At 44.4% G+C, this 24359-nt stretch overlaps 2 protein-coding genes across 2 annotated transcripts in view; both read left to right on the top strand.

The window, feature by feature from the left end:
- adamtsl5 (ADAMTS like 5) overlaps window positions 1-24359 on the top strand; it is an 81793-nt gene that overhangs the window by 2977 nt on the left and 54457 nt on the right. The gene's annotated exons all lie outside the window — the stretch shown is intronic.
- On the top strand, window positions 4533-23969 carry LOC310791081 (pyrin-like; the record flags this gene model as incomplete). The annotated part of the gene is made up of 5 exons (XM_083652790.1): window positions 4533-4637; window positions 4722-4932; window positions 6714-7372; window positions 11232-11415; window positions 23917-23969. 5 exons carry the CDS (start codon window positions 4533-4535, stop codon window positions 23967-23969), a joined length of 1212 nt encoding a protein of 403 aa, XP_083508916.1.

The following is a 24359-nucleotide window of genomic DNA, read 5'->3' as shown; positions in this document are numbered from 1 at the left end:
TGAAAAAGAGACGATTCTGCAATTGACTGTACTGCAGATCCATTTTTCGTTTGTTTTCCACATTTCTCTGCATTACTGTATGTTTGGTTTTCTGCTATACACATTGTAGCGCCATCTAGTGGTGCATTTTGCATCATTACCTGTGAGTTCACTGGCTTTCTGCTCAGGTGTTTGCAATCATCTCATCCTAAATAGGGGAAACCTTGTGGCCGTACCCTGAAGAAGGCTGTTTGTGCCGCTACGCGTGGGTCATGTCCCAGCTCTTTTAACATGCACTAGCTATGTTTTGAAACCTTTCAAAAATGATATAGCCATAAAGGCTTTTTACTTTCTACCAGAAGAGTTCCTTTGGACCTTTCTTTTTTGAACCTACTGTACTGTATGTTTACTGAAATAAATACAACCCAATAGAAAGAGCTTGTATGGTTACATGACTGTTAAGTCAAGTCAAGTCAAGTTTATTTGTATAGCCCTAATTCACAAGCATGTCTCAGAGGGCTTCACAGAAAATATGTCTAGCTAATTCTAGCTGACACAACAATAGCAATTACAGTAGTAACACATTGAACAATCATAATGATAGAGAAATATAGAAAATGTAGAAATATAGAATATAATGTTATCTGTTATCTTCTGCATAGGCTACTTAATTAATAATAATCAGGAACTTAACTGGGAGACAATGCAACATGTGGTCCCATTTAAGAGCTTACAGGCCAAAAAGGTAATTCTGCTCATTTTTTATTCAACTTTTTACATTTTATTATCTTATCTTATCTAACTCAGTATAGTCTTCAGTCCTCAGCAGCTATGGGAGTGTAGGGGGTGATGGAGGCTACAGCTCTGGTGAAAAGCTGTTCTTCAGTCTGTTTGTTCGGGCTTTGATGGCTCTGTATCTCCTCCACGATGCTGAGGGGACAGAGGATCCAACAGAGAGATAGCAGACAGTGTGCAGGTCTTCACTGCTCTGGTTAATTGGTTATGCATATATATGCACGTGTGTGTGTGTGTGTGTGTGTGTGTGTGTGTGTGTGTGTGTGTGTGTGTGTGTGTGTGTGTGTGTGTGTGTGTGTGTCAAGTCAAGTCAAGTCAAGTCAAGTTTATTTGTATAGCACATTTCATACACAGAGGCAATTCAAAGTGCTTCACATAAAATGGTTGACAGGAAAAGAAAAGAAAAGAAGAGAGTGTGTGTGTGTGTGTGTGTGTGTGTGTGTGTGTGTGTGTGTGTGTGTGTGTGTGTGTGTGTGTGTGTGTGTGTGTGTGTGTGTGTGTGTGTGTGTGTGTGTGTGTGTAGTACATTACTGAGGAAGTCCATGTAAAAACCACACGTTTTATAGCTGCTTTACAAATCTCTTTTTTTCTTCTTCTTTTTCAGTTAAGTTGAAGCATTTCACAGTTTTGAGTTGTGTGCGATTCGTTTTGGGGGAAATATAAATCCATGAACAGCTGCAGAGGAGTGACAACAAAACTGATAGGACGATTCTCTTTTCCCTTCCTCCATCCAGGAAGGTCAATGTCCAAAAGTGACTGAGGCAACAAAACACTTACTGCAATCAGATGAACAACTGCAGTCAGAGGCGAAGCAACACTGGACTGGAGAGACAGGAGTGTTTCAACGTCACATTCCTGAAGTGAAAGTAAAAAGTAACTCAGAGAGACAGACAGACAGACAGCATTGCTGCAGTCAGGAAGTCTCTCTTTTGAGAAATAAATAAATAATAAAGCTAAGGTCATCAGGCCTTTCTCAACAATACAGCAGTGGACTCTGGATGAACGCAGGAGAATCAACAGCAGATCATATTGACTGTTTCAACACTTCAACAGAGAGCACGCAGTGACACATTATTGAGCTGTATCCAGATGGGCCGGTAACGCGTCGCGGGAGCCATGGCTCCAATCACCGCTTAAAGGAGAATTCCGTTTTCTTTTTACACCCCAGACCTGATTTCCAGCTTATGATGTTTAAGTCACCCTGACAACTTCGCTTTGATTAGCATCAGCAGAAACGATAATCAGCTTCAACTGCGACCTCAAAACGAGGAAAACAGGGCATGCAAAATGCCTGTATTTATGTCTTGTAAATAGCTTATTTTACTCTATTACTCTATTTACCTTGTGGACCATTCCCTCTCCTTCTCCCTAGTATTCAGTCAGAATACTAGGGTTTCAGTCAGAGGCTCAGTCAGAGGCTCCGTCAGCTTCCCTGCAGCAAGGACCGTTACAGGAGGTCTTTCGTACCCACCGCAATAACAATTTACAATAACTCCTGGACACGCAGAGAGAGGAGGGCCCTCCTCTCCCTACCGCCCTCCTGAACATTGAATCCAATGCACTGTGCACATGCCCACATTGCACACTCACTATGTATAGTATGTATAGTCATATCAATCATTATATAAATAACAAATGTACAGCTTTAGTTTAGCTTCTTGTCTTGCCTCTGAACCTGGGCGGTCGCAAATCCTCCCTCTCCTGCTCCTGCACCTTTTTCCCTCTGCCTGCAACACCACGCTAGCCGGAGCAAACTTGCATTTGTCTATACGAAATGACAAACATGGATTTATTGGATTTAAGCTGGTCTCAACGCAAATCAACTAAACTTTGAGGAAAGCGAGGTCCGGGGAGCCCCCACCCTCTGCCCAGACGGATTTTCGCCGCGGGGTACGGGAAGACAGCAGCGATTGACCCAAGGCTGTGACGTCATGAAAATTGAGATGGGCGGTCAGTGAATTTGAACTGTGAAAAATGGATTATACCTGGATTATATCACGGAAATTTCCACTGATCTGCATAAGGAATGAACTTATGTTGGGATTCCAGAGACTTAAGACCTGTTCTGTTTGGTCTGTGTGACCTGATAGGAATTCAGGCAACCAAAACATTTTCATCCTAATCTGGACTCGGAGCTGCCAAGGACGCAGCCGAAATTCCTCTCCTGATATCTACGAATGCAACTGCGCTCATCCACCCTCCACCCTCCCCCTGACACCTGTTGGACTCGAGGCCGTCACCATAGCGACCAGCTATGTTTCGCTCACCATCCGGGAAGACGACTCCCCCTATCAGGCTCACTAGCACACACAAGGACAATTGGACATTCACAGACTCTCAAACACACACGCACACACACACACACACAGCCCCCCCCCCCATGCCGCCTTGTTCCAGCCTGGCTCTTGCAAACTTTCCTCCACGCTTCATCCTCACCCCCCCCCCTCCTTCCCTCGTTCTCATCTGAATGGGGCCATATAGATGGAGGCTGCTATGAGCGATAGCATAGCCCCCAGTCCTGTGTGAGCGAGCTTCTCCCCCCCCCTCCCACTGCTAAACCCCCGTTCGGCAAACCCACTCCTTCCCCCCCCCTAGTATTTCTTGTTTCTCTGTGTATGTTAAGTCCTTACATATAACAACAAATGTTTATGTATTGTATAATAGTCAAGTGTGCCATTATTCCTATTCAAATCTAGTAATAATGTTAAAAATAGTCTTAATTTGAGTATAGAAGGTGATATCCATTTGTGTGTTTGTTTTTTTTGTCCCTCTGTTGTTTGTAGAGGACCGCAATGGAAATAAGCCAATGGCTTTATTGTGTTTTTATCCTCGGTGATTGTCTGTGTTTTCCCTGTATTGTTGACATTCACCCAATAAATCAATCAATCAATCAAAAAAAAAAAAATTGAAATAATAGAAATAGAAATAATAGTATTATTCAATACTATTTAGGAGTATTTAGTTGATTTGATTTAATTTACCTACAGTTTCTGGGAAACGTAAGATGTAAAGGCGGTGGAAGTAAAGTGGTATATATTGTATATTGTATATTTTCGCGTATTGGTTTGTTTCTTTTCTTATTGCAATATTTTAATACTGCTGTTTCTGCACCTTACCTTAGTTGTGTAACTTTTTTTATTTGTGTAACTTTTTTTTTATTGTTTAATTGTTTAATGTCATTGATGCTCTTGTCATTGATGCTCTTGTTGCTGTCATTGATGCTACTGCTGCTGTAACGCCAGAATTTCCCCTCGGGGATGAATAAAGTACTCTATCTATCTATCTATCTACTCGCCCGAGCTCTGCCACCATGTCTTACCCAAAATGAACCGAATCCTACTGGTGACATCATCACTGATTACATCACAATTGCTTGAGTGACATCACTGCTGACATCATCATCGAGTGCTCGAGTGACATCACCAATTCTATCAATAAGTGATATCATCAGTGATGTCATAACTCCTTCCCTGCAGAGGTTGTAAAAGGGGCGCCTAGCTTCATGCTTTTACTTTTGGTTTCAGTGTCTAGATATGTCTGCTGCCAAATATCTTCTATCTGAAGAGCAGTTTCTGTGCTCCATCTGTCTGGATGTGTTCACTGATCCAGTCTCCACACCATGTGGACACAACTTCTGCAAAACCTGTATCAAACAGCACTGGGATATCAATGCCCCATGCCAGTGTCCCATGTGTAATGAGAAGTTTGACAGAAGACCTAAGCTGTGGGTCAATACTTTCATCAAATCAATATCGGAGATGGCTGCTCAGTTCAGAAAGTCAGTGAGTAGTAGGCCTAAGACAGAGGCTGAAATTCAACAGATGATCCAAGAGAAGATTCAGGAGATCAAACACTCCATAGAGGTCAGCAAGGAAGATGCAGACAGAGAGATAGCAGACGGTGTGCAGGTCTTCACTGCTCTGATGCAGTCTGTGGAGAGAGGCCAGGCTGAGCTCATTGAGACGATTGAGGAGAAGCAGAAAACAACAGAGAAACAGGCTGAAAGCTTCATCGAAGAGCTGGAACGGGAGATCTCTGAGCCGATGAAGAGAAGCGCTGAGGTGGAGCAGCTCTCACACACTGAAGACCACCTCCGCCTCCTCCAAAGCTTCTCATCCCTGAACACTCCTCCACACACCAAGGACTGGACAGAGGTCAGTGTCCATCGCTCATCATATGGGGAGACTGTGAGGAGAGCTGTGGCTCAGCTGGAGGAGACTCTCAGGAAACAGATGGAGAAGCTGTGTGCTGATGTTGAGCTGAAGAGGGTCCAGCAGTATGAAGTGGATGTGACTCTGGATCCTGATACAGCATACGCCAGGCTCATCCTGTCTGATGATGGGAAACAAGTACATCATGGTGATGTAAAGAAGAATCTCCCAGACAACCCAGAGAGATTTTCTCCTTGTCCCAGTGTCTTAGCAAAGCAGAGCTTCTCTTCAGGGAAGTTTTACTATGAGGTTCAGGTTAAAGGGAAGACTGAGTGGGATGTAGGAGTGGCCAGAGGGTCGATCAACAGGAAGGGAAGCATCATAGCGAGCCCAGAGAAAGGCTTATGGATAATATGGTTGAGAAATGGAAATGAGTACAAAGCTCTTGCTGGCCCTACTGTCCTCCTCTCTCTGAACATGAAGCCTCAGAAGGTGGGGGTGTTTGTGGATTATGAGGAGGGTCTGGTCTCCTTTTATGATGTAGATGCTGCAGCTCTTATCTACTCCTTTACTGGCTGCAGCTTCACTGAGAAACTTTACCCATACTTCAGTCCCTGTTTTAATGATGGTGGTAAAAACTCTGCCCCTCTGATCATCTCTCCTGTCAATCACACAGATTAGACTAATCATCAAATGTACATGCTTTGTTTTGTCAGGTAAACATTTGACTTGTCTTAGATACATTTGTTCTTTCAATGGAGCTCTCCACTGAGAGAGAGGAGAATTAGACAAACTGATTTAGTTTGATCATGAGAGAGAGAGAAAAAACTGTACAGGTAAAGACATGTTAAACTCCAGATTCTGGATTATGGTAAATTCTGTATTTATTTTTTTTAATATATCCTGTTTTTCTTTTATGTGTGATATACATATACTTGTTGCAGCAAACACGTGGAATCATAAAACAAATTAATCTAATCAGTATTGCAGGAGTGTGAAAATGATCAATTTTCCTGTTTCATTGTAACATGTCCAGGGGATGAACTAAAAGGTGATTACTCTCATAGCAGTGTATACTGTATATATACTGAGCATTTTATTAATACAGATTTACTAAAGAGCATTTGATTGAAAAAGTAAGAATTCTGCAATCTACTGTATGTTTACTGAAATAGATAAACCCCAATATAAAGAGCTTGTAGGTTACATGACTGTTATCTTCCTGCATAGGCTACTTAATTAATAATATTCAGGAACTTAACTGGGAGACAATGCAACATGTGACAAGGGGTCCCAGACTTACTTTATTTTAAGAGCTTACGAGCCAAAAACGTCATTCTGCAAATTTATGCTTCAACTTTTTACATTTTGTTCTGTCAGTGTTTTGCATTAAGAGAGAAGCATCCTTGACTTTCACAGCCTCGAGTCTGTTTTCCCCACATGTTCTGCTGAGGTTGATGCTGTTCAGCAGCTTCCAGACGGATCTGAGTACGCTCCAAAGTCCAGTTCAGTTCTGCTTAGGGCCCCCAGATGTACAAGCTGTGGGTTACAATCCTGTTTGATTGACAGAACTGTCTGAGATTGGGTTTTCAAATCACTGTTGGGATTTGTCATGGAGATGAACAGAGACTGTGTGCTTTTAGACAAAAGAGAGGCCTGTAGTAGGACAGTCTCAGGCCTAAAGTCCATGCAGGTGTGGTAACAGTTTGGATTAAAAAAAACTGTCTCTCATTGGACCAGATCCACCAGGAGGCGGGGAATTCCCCGCCTCACTGAGGTCAGTGACAGAGGTCAGTGTCCATCGCTCCTCATATGAGGGGACTGTGATGAGAGCTGTGGCTCAGCTGGAAGAGACTCTCAGGAAACAGATGGAGAAGCTGCTTGAGGCTGAGCTGAAGAGGGTCCAGCAGTATGCAGTGGATGTGACTCTGGATCCTGATACAGCATACGCCTATCTCATCCTGTCTGATGATGGAAAACAAGTACATCATGGTGATGTAAAGAAGAATCTCTCAGACAACCCAGTGAGATTTTCTTATTGTCCCTGTGTCTTAGGAAAGCAGAGCTTCTCTTCAGGAAGGTTTTACTACGAGGTTCAGGTTAAAGGGAAGACTGACTGGGATGTAGGAGTGGCCAGAGGGACGATCAACAGGAAGGGACAAATCACACTGAGCCCAGAGGATGGCTTCTGGACTGTATGGTTGAGAAATGGAAATGAGTACAAAGCTCTTGCTGACCCTGATGTCCTCCTCTCTCTGAAGGCGAAGCCTCAGAAGGTGGGGGTGTTTGTGGATTATGAGGAGGGTCTGGTCTCCTTTTATGATGTAGATGCTGCAGCTCATATCTACTCATTTACTGGCTGCAGCTTCACTGAGAAGCTCTACCCATACTTCTGTCCCAATCCTAATGAAGGTGGTAAAAACTCCGCCCCTCTGATCATCTCTCCTGTCAATCATACAGATTGGGATGCTTTGTTTTGTCAGGCAATTGTTTGACTTATCTTAGATACATTTGTTATTTCCACTGAGAGGAGAATTAGACAAACTCCCTGTCTGTGGGGGAAAAACTACTAATGTATCTTGTCTTCTAATACCTTTCTTCTCCTTGGCAAAATGATTTAGTTAAAAAAAAACGATTTAAAAAAAACGATTTTTGATCATGAGAGAGAGAAAAAAACTGTACACGTAAAGAATTCTGGTTAACATGGTAAAAAAGTTTTTTTTTAATATATACTGTTTTTCTTTTATGTGTGATATATACTTGTTGCAGCAAACACGGGGAATCATAAATGTCATTGAATCTAATCACTATTGCAGGAGTGTGAAAATTACTAAAAGGTGATTACTCTCATAGCAGTGTATATATATATTTTTTATTTAACCTTTATTTATACAGGTGAATCACCTTGAGACCTGAATATATATACTGAGCATTTTACTGAAATAAATAACCCCCAATAGAAAGAGCTTGTATGGTTACATGACTATTATCTTCCTGCGTAGGCTACCTAATTTATTTGGTGATGAAGACAATAATCAGTAACTTAACTGGGAGACGATGCAACATGTGACAAGGGATCCCAGACTTGTTTTATTTTAAGGGGTTAGGGGCCAAAAAAGGTTGGGAACCACTGCTTTAGGTCATTCTGCTCATTTTTGCTTAAACTTTTTACATTTTGTTCCTCTTGTTTGTTTGTTTGTCCTCATTCTGTCAGTGTTTTGCATTAAGAGAGAAGCATCCTTGACTTTCACAGCCTCGAGTCTGTTCTGCTGAGGTTGCCGAGGTTGATGCTGTTCAGCAGCTTCCAGACGGACCACACAGAGAACAGCTCTTATCGGGCTGCTTTCGTCTGGCGGCTCTTGGGGACTGAAAACGTCTCCAGATTGGTTTTCTTCAGGTGGTTTTACAATATTGATAAAAGAGCAGATACTAAATGCCTTTTCATTTAGAGGCTGTGCACATTTCACAATGTGCTGGCATGCAATGAAAGTCAAGGCAAGACGTCTGCCTTTTCAGTGCAGAAGAGAAACCCTCACAAAGTTCCTTACTGTACCTCCTAACACAATGTCATTTTATGCTCTGTCACACCTCTACTCTTCTGGCACCAATTTGTGTGTCTGTGTGTGTGTGTGTGTGTGTGTGTGTGTTTGTGTGTGTGTGTGTTTGTGTGTGTGTGTGTGTGTGTGTGTGTGTGTGTGTGTGTGTGTGCGTGCGTGCGTGCGTGCGTGTGTGCGTGCGTGCGTGTGTGTGCGTGCATGTGTGTGGACATCATGTACAGAGCACTTCCAATGTGCTGGGAAGAGGAGCGCTCCTATAGTGCGTCTTTCCCCATAGAGAATGAATTGCAGAAAGGCACTAGCAGCTCAAAAAAAGCTTTCTGTGGACACGGCACCTTATTATGTCATTATGTTTGACATTTTATAGACTAAATTATTTCTAATATTTTTTTCCCAATTTTTTTATCGCATTTTTACCCGCCATTAGTGCTCATTTTAATTTATTTATCCTGGTTGCTGCTCCACCCACTGCCGATCTGAGGAGAGCCGAAACTGGCTCCATGCTTCCTCCGAGACATGGGCAGTAGCCAGCCGCTTCTTTTCACCTGACAGGGGAAGCTTCACCGGTAGGGCATAGCACGTGGGAGGTTCACGCTATTCCAACCAGTTCCCCTCCCTCTGAACAGGCGCCTCTTAACGACCAGAGGAGGCACCACATCAGCGACCAGGATATTGCATGTTTTGGTGAGGGGTTCCTATAATCGTATTATGAAGGAAACCCCCAGGGGGCACGGGGAGAACATGCAAACTCCACACAGAAAGGCCCTTTTGACGACCCCACCCGGGCGGGCACGCACTCCTTCAGTGCTCACAGCTTCCCAGGCGGGAATCGAACCCAGGACCTTCTAGCTGTGAGGCGACAGCTCTACCACTGAGCCACCGTGCATATAGACTAAATGATTAAATGGGAAAATCATCGATAGATGACTCCATAATGAAAATAGTCATTATTGCAGCCCTTAGCCTACGGATCTCTATGGGTTGAGAATATCTTATGAAAACTTTTCAAACGCCTCTGGATAAACAATGGATCTAAACACCATTTTCTGCAGTGAAAGAAGTTGGGAGGGACATGATCTGAGGCATGTAGTCAAGTCAACAAAACAAACTCCTCGGTTACCCCTGTAAATACTTGTCATCTCTATTGTTAGCATGCAGCGATGCGCTGGCCGCTGTGGAGGCTACGGACCGAAACAGACTAATCCCACATCAAGACCCGGATCAGAGCCGCACGACCCCGAATAAACCGGGTTCCCAGAACAGAAGGGCCTCAGGCAGGCAGGCAGGCAGGCAGGCGGGCAGGCAGCGTGTCGTGTTGTGTGAGGTTCTGTTTACTCGCCCTGTTATTCTCACATGTCGGCGCAGTGGGAACATCTGTCACATCTGTCAGCAGTAAGGCCACAGAGGAGGAGCTTGTTTACTGTGCCTGTGTGATGGCCCATCACTTGGTCAATATTACAACAATATGATGTGCAAGCCCGCACACGCGCACACACACACACACACACACACACACGCACACACACACACACACACAATATTTGTGTTTTCGGATTCTTTTCCCCCTACTGCCTATTCCCCCTGCTATCCCGGTCGTTGCTCCACCCCCTCTGCCGATCGGGGAGAGTTGTAGACTAGCACCATGCTTCCTCCGATACATGTGCAGTCACCAGCCGCTTCTTTTCACCTGACAGCGAGGAGCTTCACCGGCAGGACATAGCACATGGGAGAATCACGCTATTCCCCCCCGGTTTCCCTCCTCCCGAACAGGCGCTCCCGACCGACCAGGGATGGCACTATAGTGCAGCGACCAGGACTAGGACCCCGTCCGGCTTCCCACCCGCAGACACGGCCAATTGTGTCTGTAGGAACATCTGACCGAGCCGGGAGTACCGCTGCCGGGAATTGAACCCGGGTCTCCGCCCCGCGGGGGCAGGCGAGTGGTTTGACCTCCACACTACCCAGACGCTCCAACACACACATGACTGACGCCACGAGAGTGAAAGTGTGACAGAGCATACACTTTTTTCCCCTCTGTTGCATCAATCAATCTCTCTCCCTCTCTGTCTCCCTCTCTCTCTCTCTCTCTCTCCCTCTCTGTCTCCCTCTCTCTCTCTCTCTCTCTCTCTCCCTCTCTGTCTCCCTCTCTCTCTCTCTCTCTCTCTCTCTCTCTCTACTGTGCCATTCACATAAACACTTGTGCGCTGCATCTGTGCTCCCTCAGCCATGATGTGTGTGTGTGTGTGTGTGTGTGTGTGTGTGTGTGTGTGTGTGTGTGTGTGTGTGTGTGTGTGTGTGTGCGTGTGTGCGTGCGTGCGTGCGTGTGCGCGCGCGCGTGTGTGTGTGTGTGTGTTTCTCTCTAGACCTCACATGCAAAGGCGACAGGCTGACCCCGCGTCAGGCAGGCATATGTTTTCCATCCAGACGACTGTTTACAGCAGAGCAGCGAGGCTTCAGGTGGGTGTGAATTTAGTGGGGAAGCCACACAGTTTACTGCCTCACTGATGTGCACGACTGCTCAAACATCACTCCTTCTAGGGATGTACCATACGTCCAGCTCATGGACCAGGTTCACGGTTTTGGTGCAAAACAAATGCTTGCAATCAATTCAGAATAATGACACCCCCCCCCCCCCAGTGGTTTGACCCCTCACCTGGCTGCTTCAGGCAAACTATCCAACTACTGTTAGTTTACCCACCTTGTTTTGTTTGCCCTCATTAAACTGTGTTGACTTGCGTTTACCCTGCAGTCCACTAGGCCCCCTGCATGCTGCCACACAGCAGACGTGTTGTCAGTTTCAGTTTGCGTCTGCACAGCAGTGAAGTGTGACGATGACACAAGGCGACACCTGCTGGACTTGGTGCTCTGTTACTGTTCAAACCTGAGGTGTGACAAGTCGACCTTCGCCCTCGTCAGTCTCAATATAAAACACCGTAAGAGGACATGAATGCTTTGATCATATGTCTAGTTCATTTGCATTTCACCTTAGACAAGACAGGACCAGTGCTTTGAAGTCTGACATTTACCAAGATTTGCTAGAAAGATGAACAACACATTTCAGCTTTTTGCCAACTAGGGCGTTGCTTGATGATGTCACTAGACATGCAGTAGCCTACAGTGTAAGGATTTTGAACGTTTTGACAAATCAAAACAACCACAATCCAGAAACACAATTATGCTGTGAGCCTGTTACGAAAAAAGTCATAGAGACCCCAAAAAAGTCAAAAGTGAAAAAAAAAATGAAAAAAAATACTATTGCTACACCAGTCCCACATATTAATGCAATGTGGTCTCCAAGCTGCACCATGCTCTCTACTCCACTGTACTGGACAATCCAAATAGCCTACAATGTTACTGAGAAGAACACTCTTTTCTGAGTATAATTTCTTAGTTAACAGCTGAAATCGTATAAACATTTAAAGAAAATTGACAAATTGTAGTTTACTTTTTTGGAGCACAAAATGTCATGTCGCAAGCTTTCGTCTTTGGCGTTGAAAACATTTTGCACAAAGGTAGCCTAGCCTACAGTACCTGATCTACTTGTTCTACCATTTCAGTTCTGTACATAAAATCCTCTTGCAGATGTTCAACCTGTTTTACAGTATTCAAATCCGGTCAACTGGTATTTACTAGAGGTTTTAAGTGGCATTCATATTCTTCCCCCTGTGGTAAACCGGCTGGTAAAAATGACCATGGTGGTTTAGGTTGCCTGTAATGAATAGCTCCTATATAGAGCTGAACAGTCACGTGACATTTCTTGTCCCGGAAGAGAGTTCCCCATTCATTTCTCCATAGACATTTTGAAAATTTTTGAGTTTTAAGGCTGGAACCAAGCCAACCTGTGACCTATTGAATCGTGAGTGACCATAACACATTTCAGTTGGAGAAAAAACAAAAAATAAAGACAGAAAAATAATCGAAAATTCAGTTTTCTTCCCGTATTTTTTTTTCTTTTCGCTCCAACTGAAATGTTTTACGGTCGTCACGATTCAGTGGTCAGGGGTTAGCTTGGTTCCAGCCTTATAACACGTTACAAGGATTTTTCGAAATGTCTATGGAGAAATGAATGGGGAACTCTCTTCCGGGGCAAGAAATGTCACGTGAGTGTTCAGCTCTATTATGATGTTGACTGTCAAAGCTTGCCCAGGCCCTGATGCACACGCATGCCGAGGGTCTGGAAAGCATCTTTGGTTAGAGGATTTCATAGGCTACCTGTGTGTTACAGACTGTGTAATTCTCTCATTCCTTTCTGGCAGCAGTAAATCAACGTTGTTGTTTTTCCACCTCCTTTATTATATGAACTTTATGAACCCCGTACGTCAACCCTTCAGCCATTCTGCAAGTGTCCCGTCCCATAACATGTCATAACATCACATCCGTTGTGTTCACAGTGTTGCCCAGGCGATGGAGGACACCTTGAGATGAAAGCAAGGAGTGCGTGCAGGGTGTGTGAACACTCCCAGGCTGGTCATGTCACCTACTCCTGTACAAGACAGATACACCTCCACTTAACCGCAGATACCACCCAGGATGGCAGCTGGGATGTTGCCATATACCGGTAGTCACATGCAGAGAGTCAAGACGTCCGCTCAATCAGTACAGTCTCAGTGTCACTGTAGAGCCAAGCCCTATAGGCACAGTCATTAATATTAAGATGGTATCCTTTTTGTCTATAAAGAGCCAAAGTCGACACCACTTCCTGCTTCAGCATGCGCACAGAGAGATTTCATCAATCAGGAGAGACCAGAGGACATTTCACTAAGACCAAAACTAGAAAATAATAATAATAAAAATTTGTTTCTAAATATGGCAGAATAATTTGATTTGACTTAGTTAAACTGTTTCTATAAGCATTTTATGCTTTAACGTCTATGGGATGAAATCTCTTGGTGGATATGCCTAACCCGGAAGTGGGCGTGACTTTGACTCTCTATGGCTTCCAGCGCAGTCCATGAACATAATTTAGAAAAATAACAGGGGTTTCGGACTGAGTCAGGTGAGTCTTAGCTTACTTGTTAGCAGGTCGCGCTAGCTTCTCTGGTATCGCTCCAAGCTAGCTTACTTGTTAGCAGGTCGCGCTAGCTTCTCTGGTATCGCTCCAAGCTAGCTTACTTGTTAGCAGGTCGCGCTCGCTTCTCTGGTATCACTCCAAGCGCTTGTCTCGGGCCAACCCCTTCCTCTGGGATCCCTGTAACCCTGTAACCTCCTCAGTCCGAAAACCAATCAGAAAGACTCAAGGGCATATCCGGTCGTGCCACTCAGTGCTTACGAATGAGTCTGTTATTTTATTTTCTATTCATCTAACACACTTTTTTTTTAATAAACTTTCTTTATTTTCCCTGTGTCGTCCTGTTACAGCTTCAAACACGCCCCAAAACACTACAAGTTAGCCTTCTGATAACTGCCGAGTAGACGACAGACCTGTCCAAGGTGTCTCCCTACCTTTCACCCAGTGCATGCTGGGACAGACTCCAGCCAGCTGCGACCCAAATATCCTAAAGTGTATCCATATTTTCACCTTGATCCATGCCTTTATTTCATCAAGAAATTATGAAAATGAAAGCCTTGATATATCTGTGTGTGTGTGTGTGTGTGTGTGTGTGTGTGTGTGTGTGTGTGTGTGTGTGTGTGTGTGTGTGTGTGTGTGTGTGTGTGTGTGTGTGTGTGTGTGTGTGACTATCATCAGGCTAGATTTCATTTGTAGAGGGAAAACTCACAGAATGCACAAACACACATGCACGCACACATACATACATACAGTAGTAACACACAGTGTACACACACACACACACACACACACACACACACACACACACACACACACACACACAAACACACACACACACACACACACACACATAAACATTCCTGCAAGTACAGAGAATTACTCACTACCATACCTACTGAAAACTGACCCACTTTCACCTGTGTGTGTGTGTGTGTGTGTGTGTGTGTGTGCGTGCGTGCGTGCGTGCGTGCGCGTGCGTGCGTGCGTGCATGCGTGTGTGTGTGTGTGTGTGTGTGTGTGTGTGTGCGCGTGCGTGTGTGTGTGTGCGTGCGTGTGTGTGTGTGTGTACGTACAGACATTTAGGCTACTTACAGCTCACATAACAATAAATCTTTACTAACATTTACAACTTTATGTCAAACAATAGCGGTGTAGTCAGGACATAATCTGACACTGTATTCTTTGAACCAGTCAATTTGTACCTTATATTTATGTTGTACTTGAATTCCCTTGACTTCATCCATACTTAAAGGAGTTCAGTCAGTGTGATTCACTCACTGTACACTTTACTAGTCTACCTTGTGCTACTACTGGACTTGAAGTCTCACATCTGACTACCTGAATATGATATTTTACAGCCATTTACCATCACACTGTTGTAGTACATTGCCTTGTTGTATATTTGTTTTGTGTTGTTCATAGTGATCTTGTTTGTGCTTTTATTATTTGTTTGTTTGTTTCACTGTGTAACCACGGAAATGACAGACACCCTGTACTCGAACCCGTCCTGTAACCCCATCGTCACCTCATCCTCCCCAATATTCTATGTTTTTCTTTTACTGTTTATCTCTTCAATAAAGGAAAAAAAATAACGATCTAAAAGAAAATAAATGTTAAATGTTATAAATGGTCACTGTTGGGTAAACCTCATACTGTATCTCCATGATATCCGCTTCTGAGAAACTATGAAAAATTTGGAAACACTGCCTTGTTTTGATGAATACTTTTTTACAGTGTATCCCAGGCGTTTTGGAAGAGTTTCAGAGGAGGAAACCCTCTGGAGAATTCCCCCATCCTTCAGAGCAACCATCTAATCCTGTTGAGGTCAAAACATGAACATCACCGACATTTGAGCTAAAATTGAAGGTTCCCTCCCCCCCCCGACAGCAAAGAAAAGGCTTCCGAGCAGAAGTGCATTGATAGCTTCGTGATAGATCCACAGAAACTTCCTGGCCCCATCTGTGTTTAATGCTGCTTGTGATATGTGATTTTTCACACCAACAGTCACCACCTGTCTTTCATCGGTGCTGGTGTGTGAAACCCCAGTCTGATTATCAAGTTCCTCCAGCCACACTGGCAGACTGCCAAGCACAGTAAAAACCAGAGAGAGGGAGAGAGAGAGAGAGAGAGAGAGATAACGAGAGAGAGGGAGAGAGAGAGAGATAGAGAGAGAGAAGGAGAGAGAGAGGGTGGGGATTGGGGTATAGCCCTCAAACTATCCTCCTCCAAATGTCTTTGAAGCGTTTTATTACAGAGCTGTAGGATGCCAAACACACCCCACATACAGAAAGAGAGTGTGTGCATGAATGTAATGATTACTGTCAGTGTTGGGCAAGTTACTTTCAAAATGTAATATACTACATATTACTAGTTACTTTCATTGAAAGTAATAAGTTACTTTACAATATTATTTTCTGTGTAGAGTAACTCGTTACTTATTACACTACTTTTGCATTACTTTCACCAAAACAACAGCAGCAGCAGAATGAGATCGCCGCCCCGGAACATCCCAAAAAATAATTTCAACCGCCTTGAAGTCAGTGTAAACAATCCAAAATTCTAAATGTTATTCTTTTCCTTTGTTATTGTCATCTATAGTAGTTATTTGCATAAAAACACAAAGTTTCATTAGGAAATGATTGTATCTTTTTTAAATATGTGCTTTGATTTAATAAAATGTAAGTAAATTTGTAACTTGAGTTACTTGACAAAGTAACTGGTATAATATTACTGAAATACAGTTATATTACTGAGTTACTGCTAAAAGTAATATATTACATGTAATATGTTACTTTTGTAATGAGTTACCCCCAACACTGATTACTGTACACACCCCACACACAGAAAGAGAGTATGTGCATGAATGTAGTGATGACTGTACACACCCCACACACAGAAAGAGATAATGTGCATGGATGTAATGATGACTGTACACACCCCACACACAAAAGAGAGTATGCATGAATGTAATGATTACTGTACACAGCCCACACACAGAAAGAGAGTGTGTGCATGAATGTAATGGTGACTACACACCCCACACACAGAAAGAGAGTATGTATGAATCTAATGATGACTGTACACATCCCACACACAGAAAGAGAGTATGTGCATGGATGTAATGATGACTGTACACACCCCACACACAGAAAGAGAGTGTGTGCATGGATGTAATGATGACTGTACACACCCCACACACAGAGAGTATGTATGAATGTAATGATGACTGTACACACCCCACACACAGAAAGAGAGTGTGTGCATGGATGTAATGATGACTGTACACACCCCACACACAGAGAGTATGTATGAATGTAATGATGACTGTACACATCCCACACACAGAAAGAGAGTATGTGCATGGATGTAATGATGACTGTACACACCCCACACACAGAGAGTATGTATGAATGTAATGATGACTGTACACATCCCACACACAGAAAGAGAGTATGCATGAATGTAATGATTACTGTACACACCCCACACACAGAAAGAGAGTATGTATGAATGTAATGATTACTGTACACACCCCACACACAGAAAGAGAGTATGTATGAATGTAATGATTACTGTACACACCCCACACACAGAAAGAGAGTATGTGCATGAATGTAATGATGACTGTACACACCCCACACACAGAAAGAGAGTATGTGCATGAATGTAATGATGACTGTACACACCCCACACACAGAAAGAGAGTATGTATGAATGTAATGATGACTGTACACACCCCACACACAGAAAGAGAGAATGTATGAATGTAATGATGACTGTACACACCCCACACACAGAAAGAGAGAATGTATGAATGTAATGATGACTGTACACACCCCACACACAGAAAGAGAGTGTGTGCATGAATGTAATGATGACTGTACACACCCCACACACAGAAAGAGAGTATGTGCATGCATGGATGTAATCATGACTGTACACACTTGGCTATCTGCTGTCTGTCTGTAGGCCTAAACAACGCTTAAACGCTAAGTGTGTTCCGTAATGATGGGGGAACGGCAGGGAGCTGGAAAATCTCTCTGCAAGCTAGGACAAGCCTACTGGGGCCAGGAGGACTGCTCTAATCATTATATAACCTACTGTACAGGGACACCACTCTCACACGTGCTTCTATAACGAAAGATAGGAATTGCAGGTAACTAACCCTAACAAAGTAAAAAATAATAATTAGTGTGCTTAAAGTGATATTTTCAAGTAGCTGTACAGTACTGTGGTTTTTCTTTCACTTAAAGGAGTAGTTCACCCAAAAATTTATTAATTCTGTCATCATCTGAACAATCACACACAGTGATTGTGAATAGAAAGACCAATAGGCTACACGTCAATTTGTTTCTAAATCAATCCACTGTAGTTCAGATTTGCGCTAAATGATGGTGTAAGATCTCTTTGGAACTCTGAAGAACTACGGTAGTCCGTTTTGGAGAAGGCTGCTATGGAGGTGTGCTAACCTCTCTCTGTGTGTTACAGTAGCCTATACAGTATGGACAAATTTCACCTGTGTTTCAACTGCCATGAGGGGGAGTAGATGATGACAACAATTTTATCCTTACAGAAAAACCGTATGAAAACATGTTAAATTTCACATGTGAAAAACATGTGGAACACCCCCGACACACACACACACACACACACACACACACACACACACACACACACACACACACACACACACACCCCCGACACACACACACACACACACACACACACACACACACACACACACACACACACACACACACACACGCACACAGCTTACATCTCCGAAGCATCAAGGGCCAAATGTGATTGGCTGCTTGTTGTGATAGAAGAGAGAGACAAGAAAGAGGGAAAGGGAGACAGAGTAAACGATTTGAAATGGTAGCCTAAAGTATGGCGCCCATTCTATTCTATATTTCTATATTTTCTATCTTTCTCTATCATATGATTGTTCAATGTATTATTATTACTACTGTAATTGCTACTGTTGTGTCAGCTAGAATTAGCTAGACATATTTTCTGTGAAGTCCTCTGAGACATATATGCTTGTGAATTAGGGCGTTACAAATAAACTTGACTTGACTTGACTAGCCTACTTCACCATTCACCAGTGTATATTTTTAGAGTAGCCTATCTAAAGTATTTGTTGAGAAAGGAATTTGTGTAGGCCTACTTCTACCCCCTCTGATGAATTGATAGTCAGGTTCAAGCACGGCTGTTTCAGAGTGACCTATGATTTACTGGTCAACTAAATCTAACACCTTAAAATGCCATCTTTCACTCGGCTCTCTCGCTGTGGTTGTGTCTAAATGAAAGGACCGCAGGGTGATAAAAGCTACGAGCAGACATGACTCTAAAGGCCTGACCTTCACGCTGAAGAATTTCTCCACAACACTGAAGGACAAACAGAAAAAAACAGCTACTTCTGGTATGTCAATGAAGAATCCAGGCTGCACAAAATGCTTCTATTTAGAGGCCAGAGAGAGTAGACAACAGCAACACGTTTCGGCTTCACGTCAGAATAAAAGATTGCTGAGTGTTATTTTAATCTCTCTTGCACTTTTTGAAACGGTTCCCTATAGAGAGCCAAAGTGAACGTCACTTCCTGTCTTTCTCTTGGGTACCAGCGTAACGGCGTTGTGTAGGTGGTAGCCTACTTGCAGCAACCCATGTTAACGGCTTACCCAGGGGTGGATACGAACCGCCGACATGTTAACCACTGCACCAAGAGAGCTAGCTCCCTTGGCGGAGCTGATTAACATGCCTTTATACTGGGGAGTGAGTTTAACCAATCAATGATGATTCACCTCGGTTACACCAGCATCTGAAAAAATATGAATGGGGTGAACGCAGACGGCGAGAGTAGATACTTTTTTGATCCCGTTTGAATTGTGCCACGGGGTACACATGCAGCGTCATCATGGAGCCATACGCCAAACCTTAATCTTATTTTATTGCATCGATAAAGTTTATGCTGAACCTTCAGACTAGTCTCTCCTGATTGAAACACCAGTTGGGTTAGGGTATAGGGTATAGGGTTAGGGTATAGGGTTAGGGTTAAGGTTGAAAAGACTTGGAACTTGCTGGGACGCGAACACAGCTCTCGGGTGTGCAAGGCAAGTGTTTACGCCCTGCAATCCACCCCACCCGCAAGCAACGCCCTTACTGGCCACCGTGCTATTTCAATAGCACACTCTATACATTGATATAATGGTAAATGGTAAATGGCCTGCATTTATATAGCGCTTTTATCCAAAGCGCTTTACAATCAGTAGATAGTCTACATTCACCCATTCATACACCGATGGCGGCAGGCTGCCACGCAGGGTGCCTACACACCATCGGGAGCAAGGAGGGTTAAGTGTCTTGCCCAAGGACACAACGACGGCAGCTGGGAGGGAGCGGGGATCGAACCGCCAACCCTTGCGTCATTGGCCGACCCGCTCTACCTCCTGAGCTAAACACATGTTGTTGATATGCAAAGTATTTTTGGTTAGGAAACGTTGACTTTCTACATAATGGATTGCAGAAAGAAACGTACGATGCAATGTTTTATTCTGGCGACCCATCTGCATATATTCAAACCCAATATGTCATCTTTGATTGAAAATCATCAACACTCGTTTATACACATTTCCACCGATTCCGCACGACATGTTTGGTATCTTTGGAAAGCTTGCGATTTTGAGTAGAATTTAAAATGGCGTTCTGTGGGTTTGAACAAAAGCTTTACCGCACAACAGGCATTATTAGTATGGACGCAGCAGTGGGACGGTGCGGTTAAAAAGATAAACGGTGTCCCATTTTCTTTCCTGCACTAGATCTCTGTGAGTCTGCACCTCGTTAACTCTTTGGGTGTGTGTCCACTTACTCCAGTAAGTGACTCTGGATGCCAACGTGTTGCCCTTTGAAATAGATGCTATCATTCACTCTACAGATGCTATCATTCCCTCTACTGCTACTGTTGACACAGACAGGACACTGGATCCCTCGTGGTCACCAGCGAGCTAAGCGGCGGCCCCTGTCTGATTGCCCCGTGTTTAACGCTAATCGACAGATCTCAAGGCGCTGCGACGGATACGATTTATCTTATTCCCCCTGACTAAACTAATGGCTTCTCCTCTGTTACGTGTGAACAGCTCCACACGGTATAGTTCAAGGTCACATGCTGAAACTGTAGCGTACAGGGCTCAGACTAATTCTGCCTTGGCAATGCTTTAAAGGCACTGCGACAGCAGACCGCTCTCTGGGTCTGGGGTTCACTGTGGGGTCACGTATACTCATCTCGGTCTTGCCGCATGGACCACCAGACAGGTGCCGTCGGAGGACGTTGGAGGTTCCCGGTCTTCAGCACCAAAAGCTACAGCTGGATGTAATGTCACTCGTGCTCTGCAAAGCAGCTAGCAGCCATCACAAAATGTGGCCTGAACTTTAAAACCAAAAGGCGTAAAGGAGACTTGGCACGTCAAACAGTGAGAGAGACAAGAAAGGAGATGCCTGAGGGATACGGTTACGCGCGGTGATGGGGGACGGGGGGATGGGGGGGGGGGCGTGAGGGGGGGGGGCTGGTGTGGTTGGTGGTGGGAGTGAAGGAGTTGCAGATTTCCCCATGAAAAAAAGCAGAGCTGGTATGAAGTGATTAACGCAGATAGGTGCCCCGACATGCAGATGGAGCTGAGGTTCGTCTCCCTAAGGTGCTGCACAGTGGTGCCACAGAGCCAGGGGGTGGGGGTGAGGGTCGGGGAGGGGGGGGTGCTGCAGAGGTAGTCTCTTAGAACAGACGAGTTGGCTTCCGCAATTTTCAAATGCTTCCGCCATACCGTCTGTACTTCGTGGGGGAGAATCATGCACCAACCGGAATGGGAAGCAAAAAGGCGGGTCTTCCGCTCATTAGTCCAATCAGAATCCAATATGCCGGCAGAAAGGCGGGTCTTCCGCTCATTAGTCCAATCAGAATCCAATATGCCGCATTCGCGTGTCGTGATTGGTCGGATTCCGTAGAACTTCCTTCCAGTCTGAAGTTTTTTTTTCCCAACTTCCTTGTGCATGTTCTGGGGGTGTAACGTACAGACTGTATATAGCTGCATTCGCCGGATGTAGATGATACAGTCTGTTTTAAGAGACTACTGCAGAGGGGGAGGAGGGGAGGGAGAGGAAGAGGGGAATGAATAAGGTGAAAAAAGGGGGGAACGTGGCCAGCCCAGTCGACAGAATAACATGTCGGCATGTGTGACACGTTGAATTTCTCAACGTTTGTGATCCAAAAAAACGTCTAGATACCTGTAACGTTATAGCCTCCGGTAGCCTATACCTCTAGTGGTCCTGTCCTCTCCTCCGTCTATATTGCTCATTCTCTCCCCACCTCCTCCCTCCCCCTGCTCTCTTCTCCCCCACACCTCCCCTCCCTTCCCCTCTCCTGCTCTCCTCTTGCTCCTTCCCCACCTCCTATACCCTCCAGCATCTCCCATTCCCTCCCCACCCCATCACTCTCTCACATTCCCCCTGCTCTTCTCCCTTCTTCTGCTCTCCCCTCATTCCTATATTTTCTATATTATCAATTGTTCAAATGTTATCTTTATTCTGTATATTCTTGTTACTGTTGTGTCAGCTAGAATTAGCTAGACATACTTTCTGTGAAGCCCTCTGAGACATGCTTGTGAATTAGGGCTAGATAAATAAACTTGACTTGACTTGACTTGACTTGACTTGGGTGGAAAGTACAGTAGCCTAAGCAGGTCATGGTCGCCGTGGGCGTGGCGGAGGGCGTAAACATTCGAACCCTAACCGTAACCAAGCTGTTTTAGTTGCCTGACCATAAGTTAACCCAAGTAGTTTTATGTTTTCAAATGAACGCTGGAAACAACACAGCGAAGTCACATTTTCAACTAATGTTTATAAATGAATGTTGGAAACGCGGCGACGTTTTCAAATTTGAAGTGCGTGTTTGCAGGTCTTGCTGAAAATGTTGATATGCAAGATATTTTTGGTTCACCAACGTTGAGGTTCAACATATGTGGTTTGCAGAAATGTAACATGCTAACATTCTGCAGATGGGTTGAAGATGAAGGAGGGAAGGGAGGAGGGAGGAAGTATGAGTCGGCTGGAGGAGGAGGAGGAGGAGGAGGAGGAGGAGGAGGAGGAGGAGGAGGAGAGGGAGTGGGGGGTGTTACTGGCAGGGGGATGTGTAATAAGGCCTAAGGGAGTAAAAGAGTGACATTCTATAAATTATACTGTAGGCCTCTAACTCACTGAAAGGAAACCTCTCTCACTCGACTTCTTTGCTCCTGTCATGTTCACTGAAGCTATAGGAAAGAACAGCAGCTCTTCAAGTTCATACTGTAATAGTGTTGGAATGTTATAGGAATATTTGATATAGGCCTACCATAGGTCAGGAGACTCAAAATACCATTAAAGTTAAATCAGATCACTATACACTCAACTGACCTGAGATGCACCACAAGTCTCCATAGGAATATTATAGGGCTATTATAATAATACTATATAGGAGATAAGAATAATATTATTAGGTCTCTATAAACTCACCATTGGATGGCAGTATTGTCCCTATAGGGACTTATAATGTTCCTATAGGCTAATACAGGGACATGGTGATATGATCAGGTGTAGCTATATGGAAGATCACCTGTCTCCCTCTTCTCTCTCCTGTTGATTTTTGTCTGCATTTTGATATCTTCTGGTAGCTTATCTGCTTGTTTTATTGTGTCACCACACATTCTAACCCTCCCTCATATTTTGCTGTATTTTCTATTAACTAGGCATCTCGCGCGCCATGCAGCACGTGCTCCATTCCTAGGCTCGCCCGCCCTACAGCTCGCCGAGCTGGCCCTGCAGCTCGGCTGCTGCGCGGCCTTGCCCGGAGCTCGGCTGCTGCATGGCCTCACCTGCCCTATTGGCGCGGCGCAATGTCTCCCTCTCTCTCTCCCTCAGTCTCCCTCTCTTCTCTCTCCCTCTCCCTCAGTATCTCTCCCTCTCCTCTCTCTCCCTCTCCCTCAGTCTCTCTCTCCCTCTCCTCTCTCTCACTCAGTATCTCTTGTGTGTCACCGATGACATCATCAGTGATGTCACAATGCCTATATCACTGACGACATCATCAGTGATGGTATGACATAATTGACGACATCACTGATGTCATTAGGTAATTATTAGGCCAATCACCTAATGAACTCCTCTGGTCACCTGCACAGGTGCTCTTTACACCCCCTGAAAGTTTCAGCCCGATCGCACATAAAACGGCATAGCTGTGGCCAGCACAGACATTGAAACAGAGCCCACATTGCCAAATGTATAGATAGATAGATAGATAGATAGATAGATAGATAGATAGATAGATAGATGTGACCTATGAAATATTATTCTAATTTGTATTATTTTCCACAAAGCACCTTCTAACTGTGTTTTGTGTTTATAGGCTATAATATCATCATTGTGGACGAGCCAATGAAGCGTGACGGCGGCAGATAAGGAGCTGCTGTGTGCAGAGTAGACCATAGGTGCAGACAGAGGGGTGTGAGGAGGATCTGGGCTGTGGTGGTCTGATAGCAGAGCAGCGGACGGGGCGGGTTCCTGCTCAGTGCAGTGCAGGAATGCAGCGCAGAACAGACGGACAGACAGACAGACAGACAGACAGACAGACAGGCACAGGCAGACAGACAGACAGACAGACAGACAGGCGACAGAGCGAGAGCTACCTGCTGCAGGACTGTTACCGCTGGCGTTTAGTTTTGACTGAAAATCACCTGCCTGGAGGCAATTAGCCGTTTTGAGGACTCATCTTGAATTCTCCCACTTGGAATAATAAGGCTACACATGCGCCTTTTGAGACAGCCTAGTTCATGCTTTCTAACTTAACAA

The sequence above is a fragment of the Poromitra crassiceps genome, assembly GCF_964638095.1.
Source record: "Poromitra crassiceps genome assembly, chromosome: 16".
NCBI lineage: Eukaryota > Metazoa > Chordata > Actinopteri > Beryciformes > Melamphaidae > Poromitra > Poromitra crassiceps.
The sequence above is the reverse complement of the archived record's forward strand: the minus strand, read 5'-3'. Positions and strand labels throughout refer to the sequence as shown.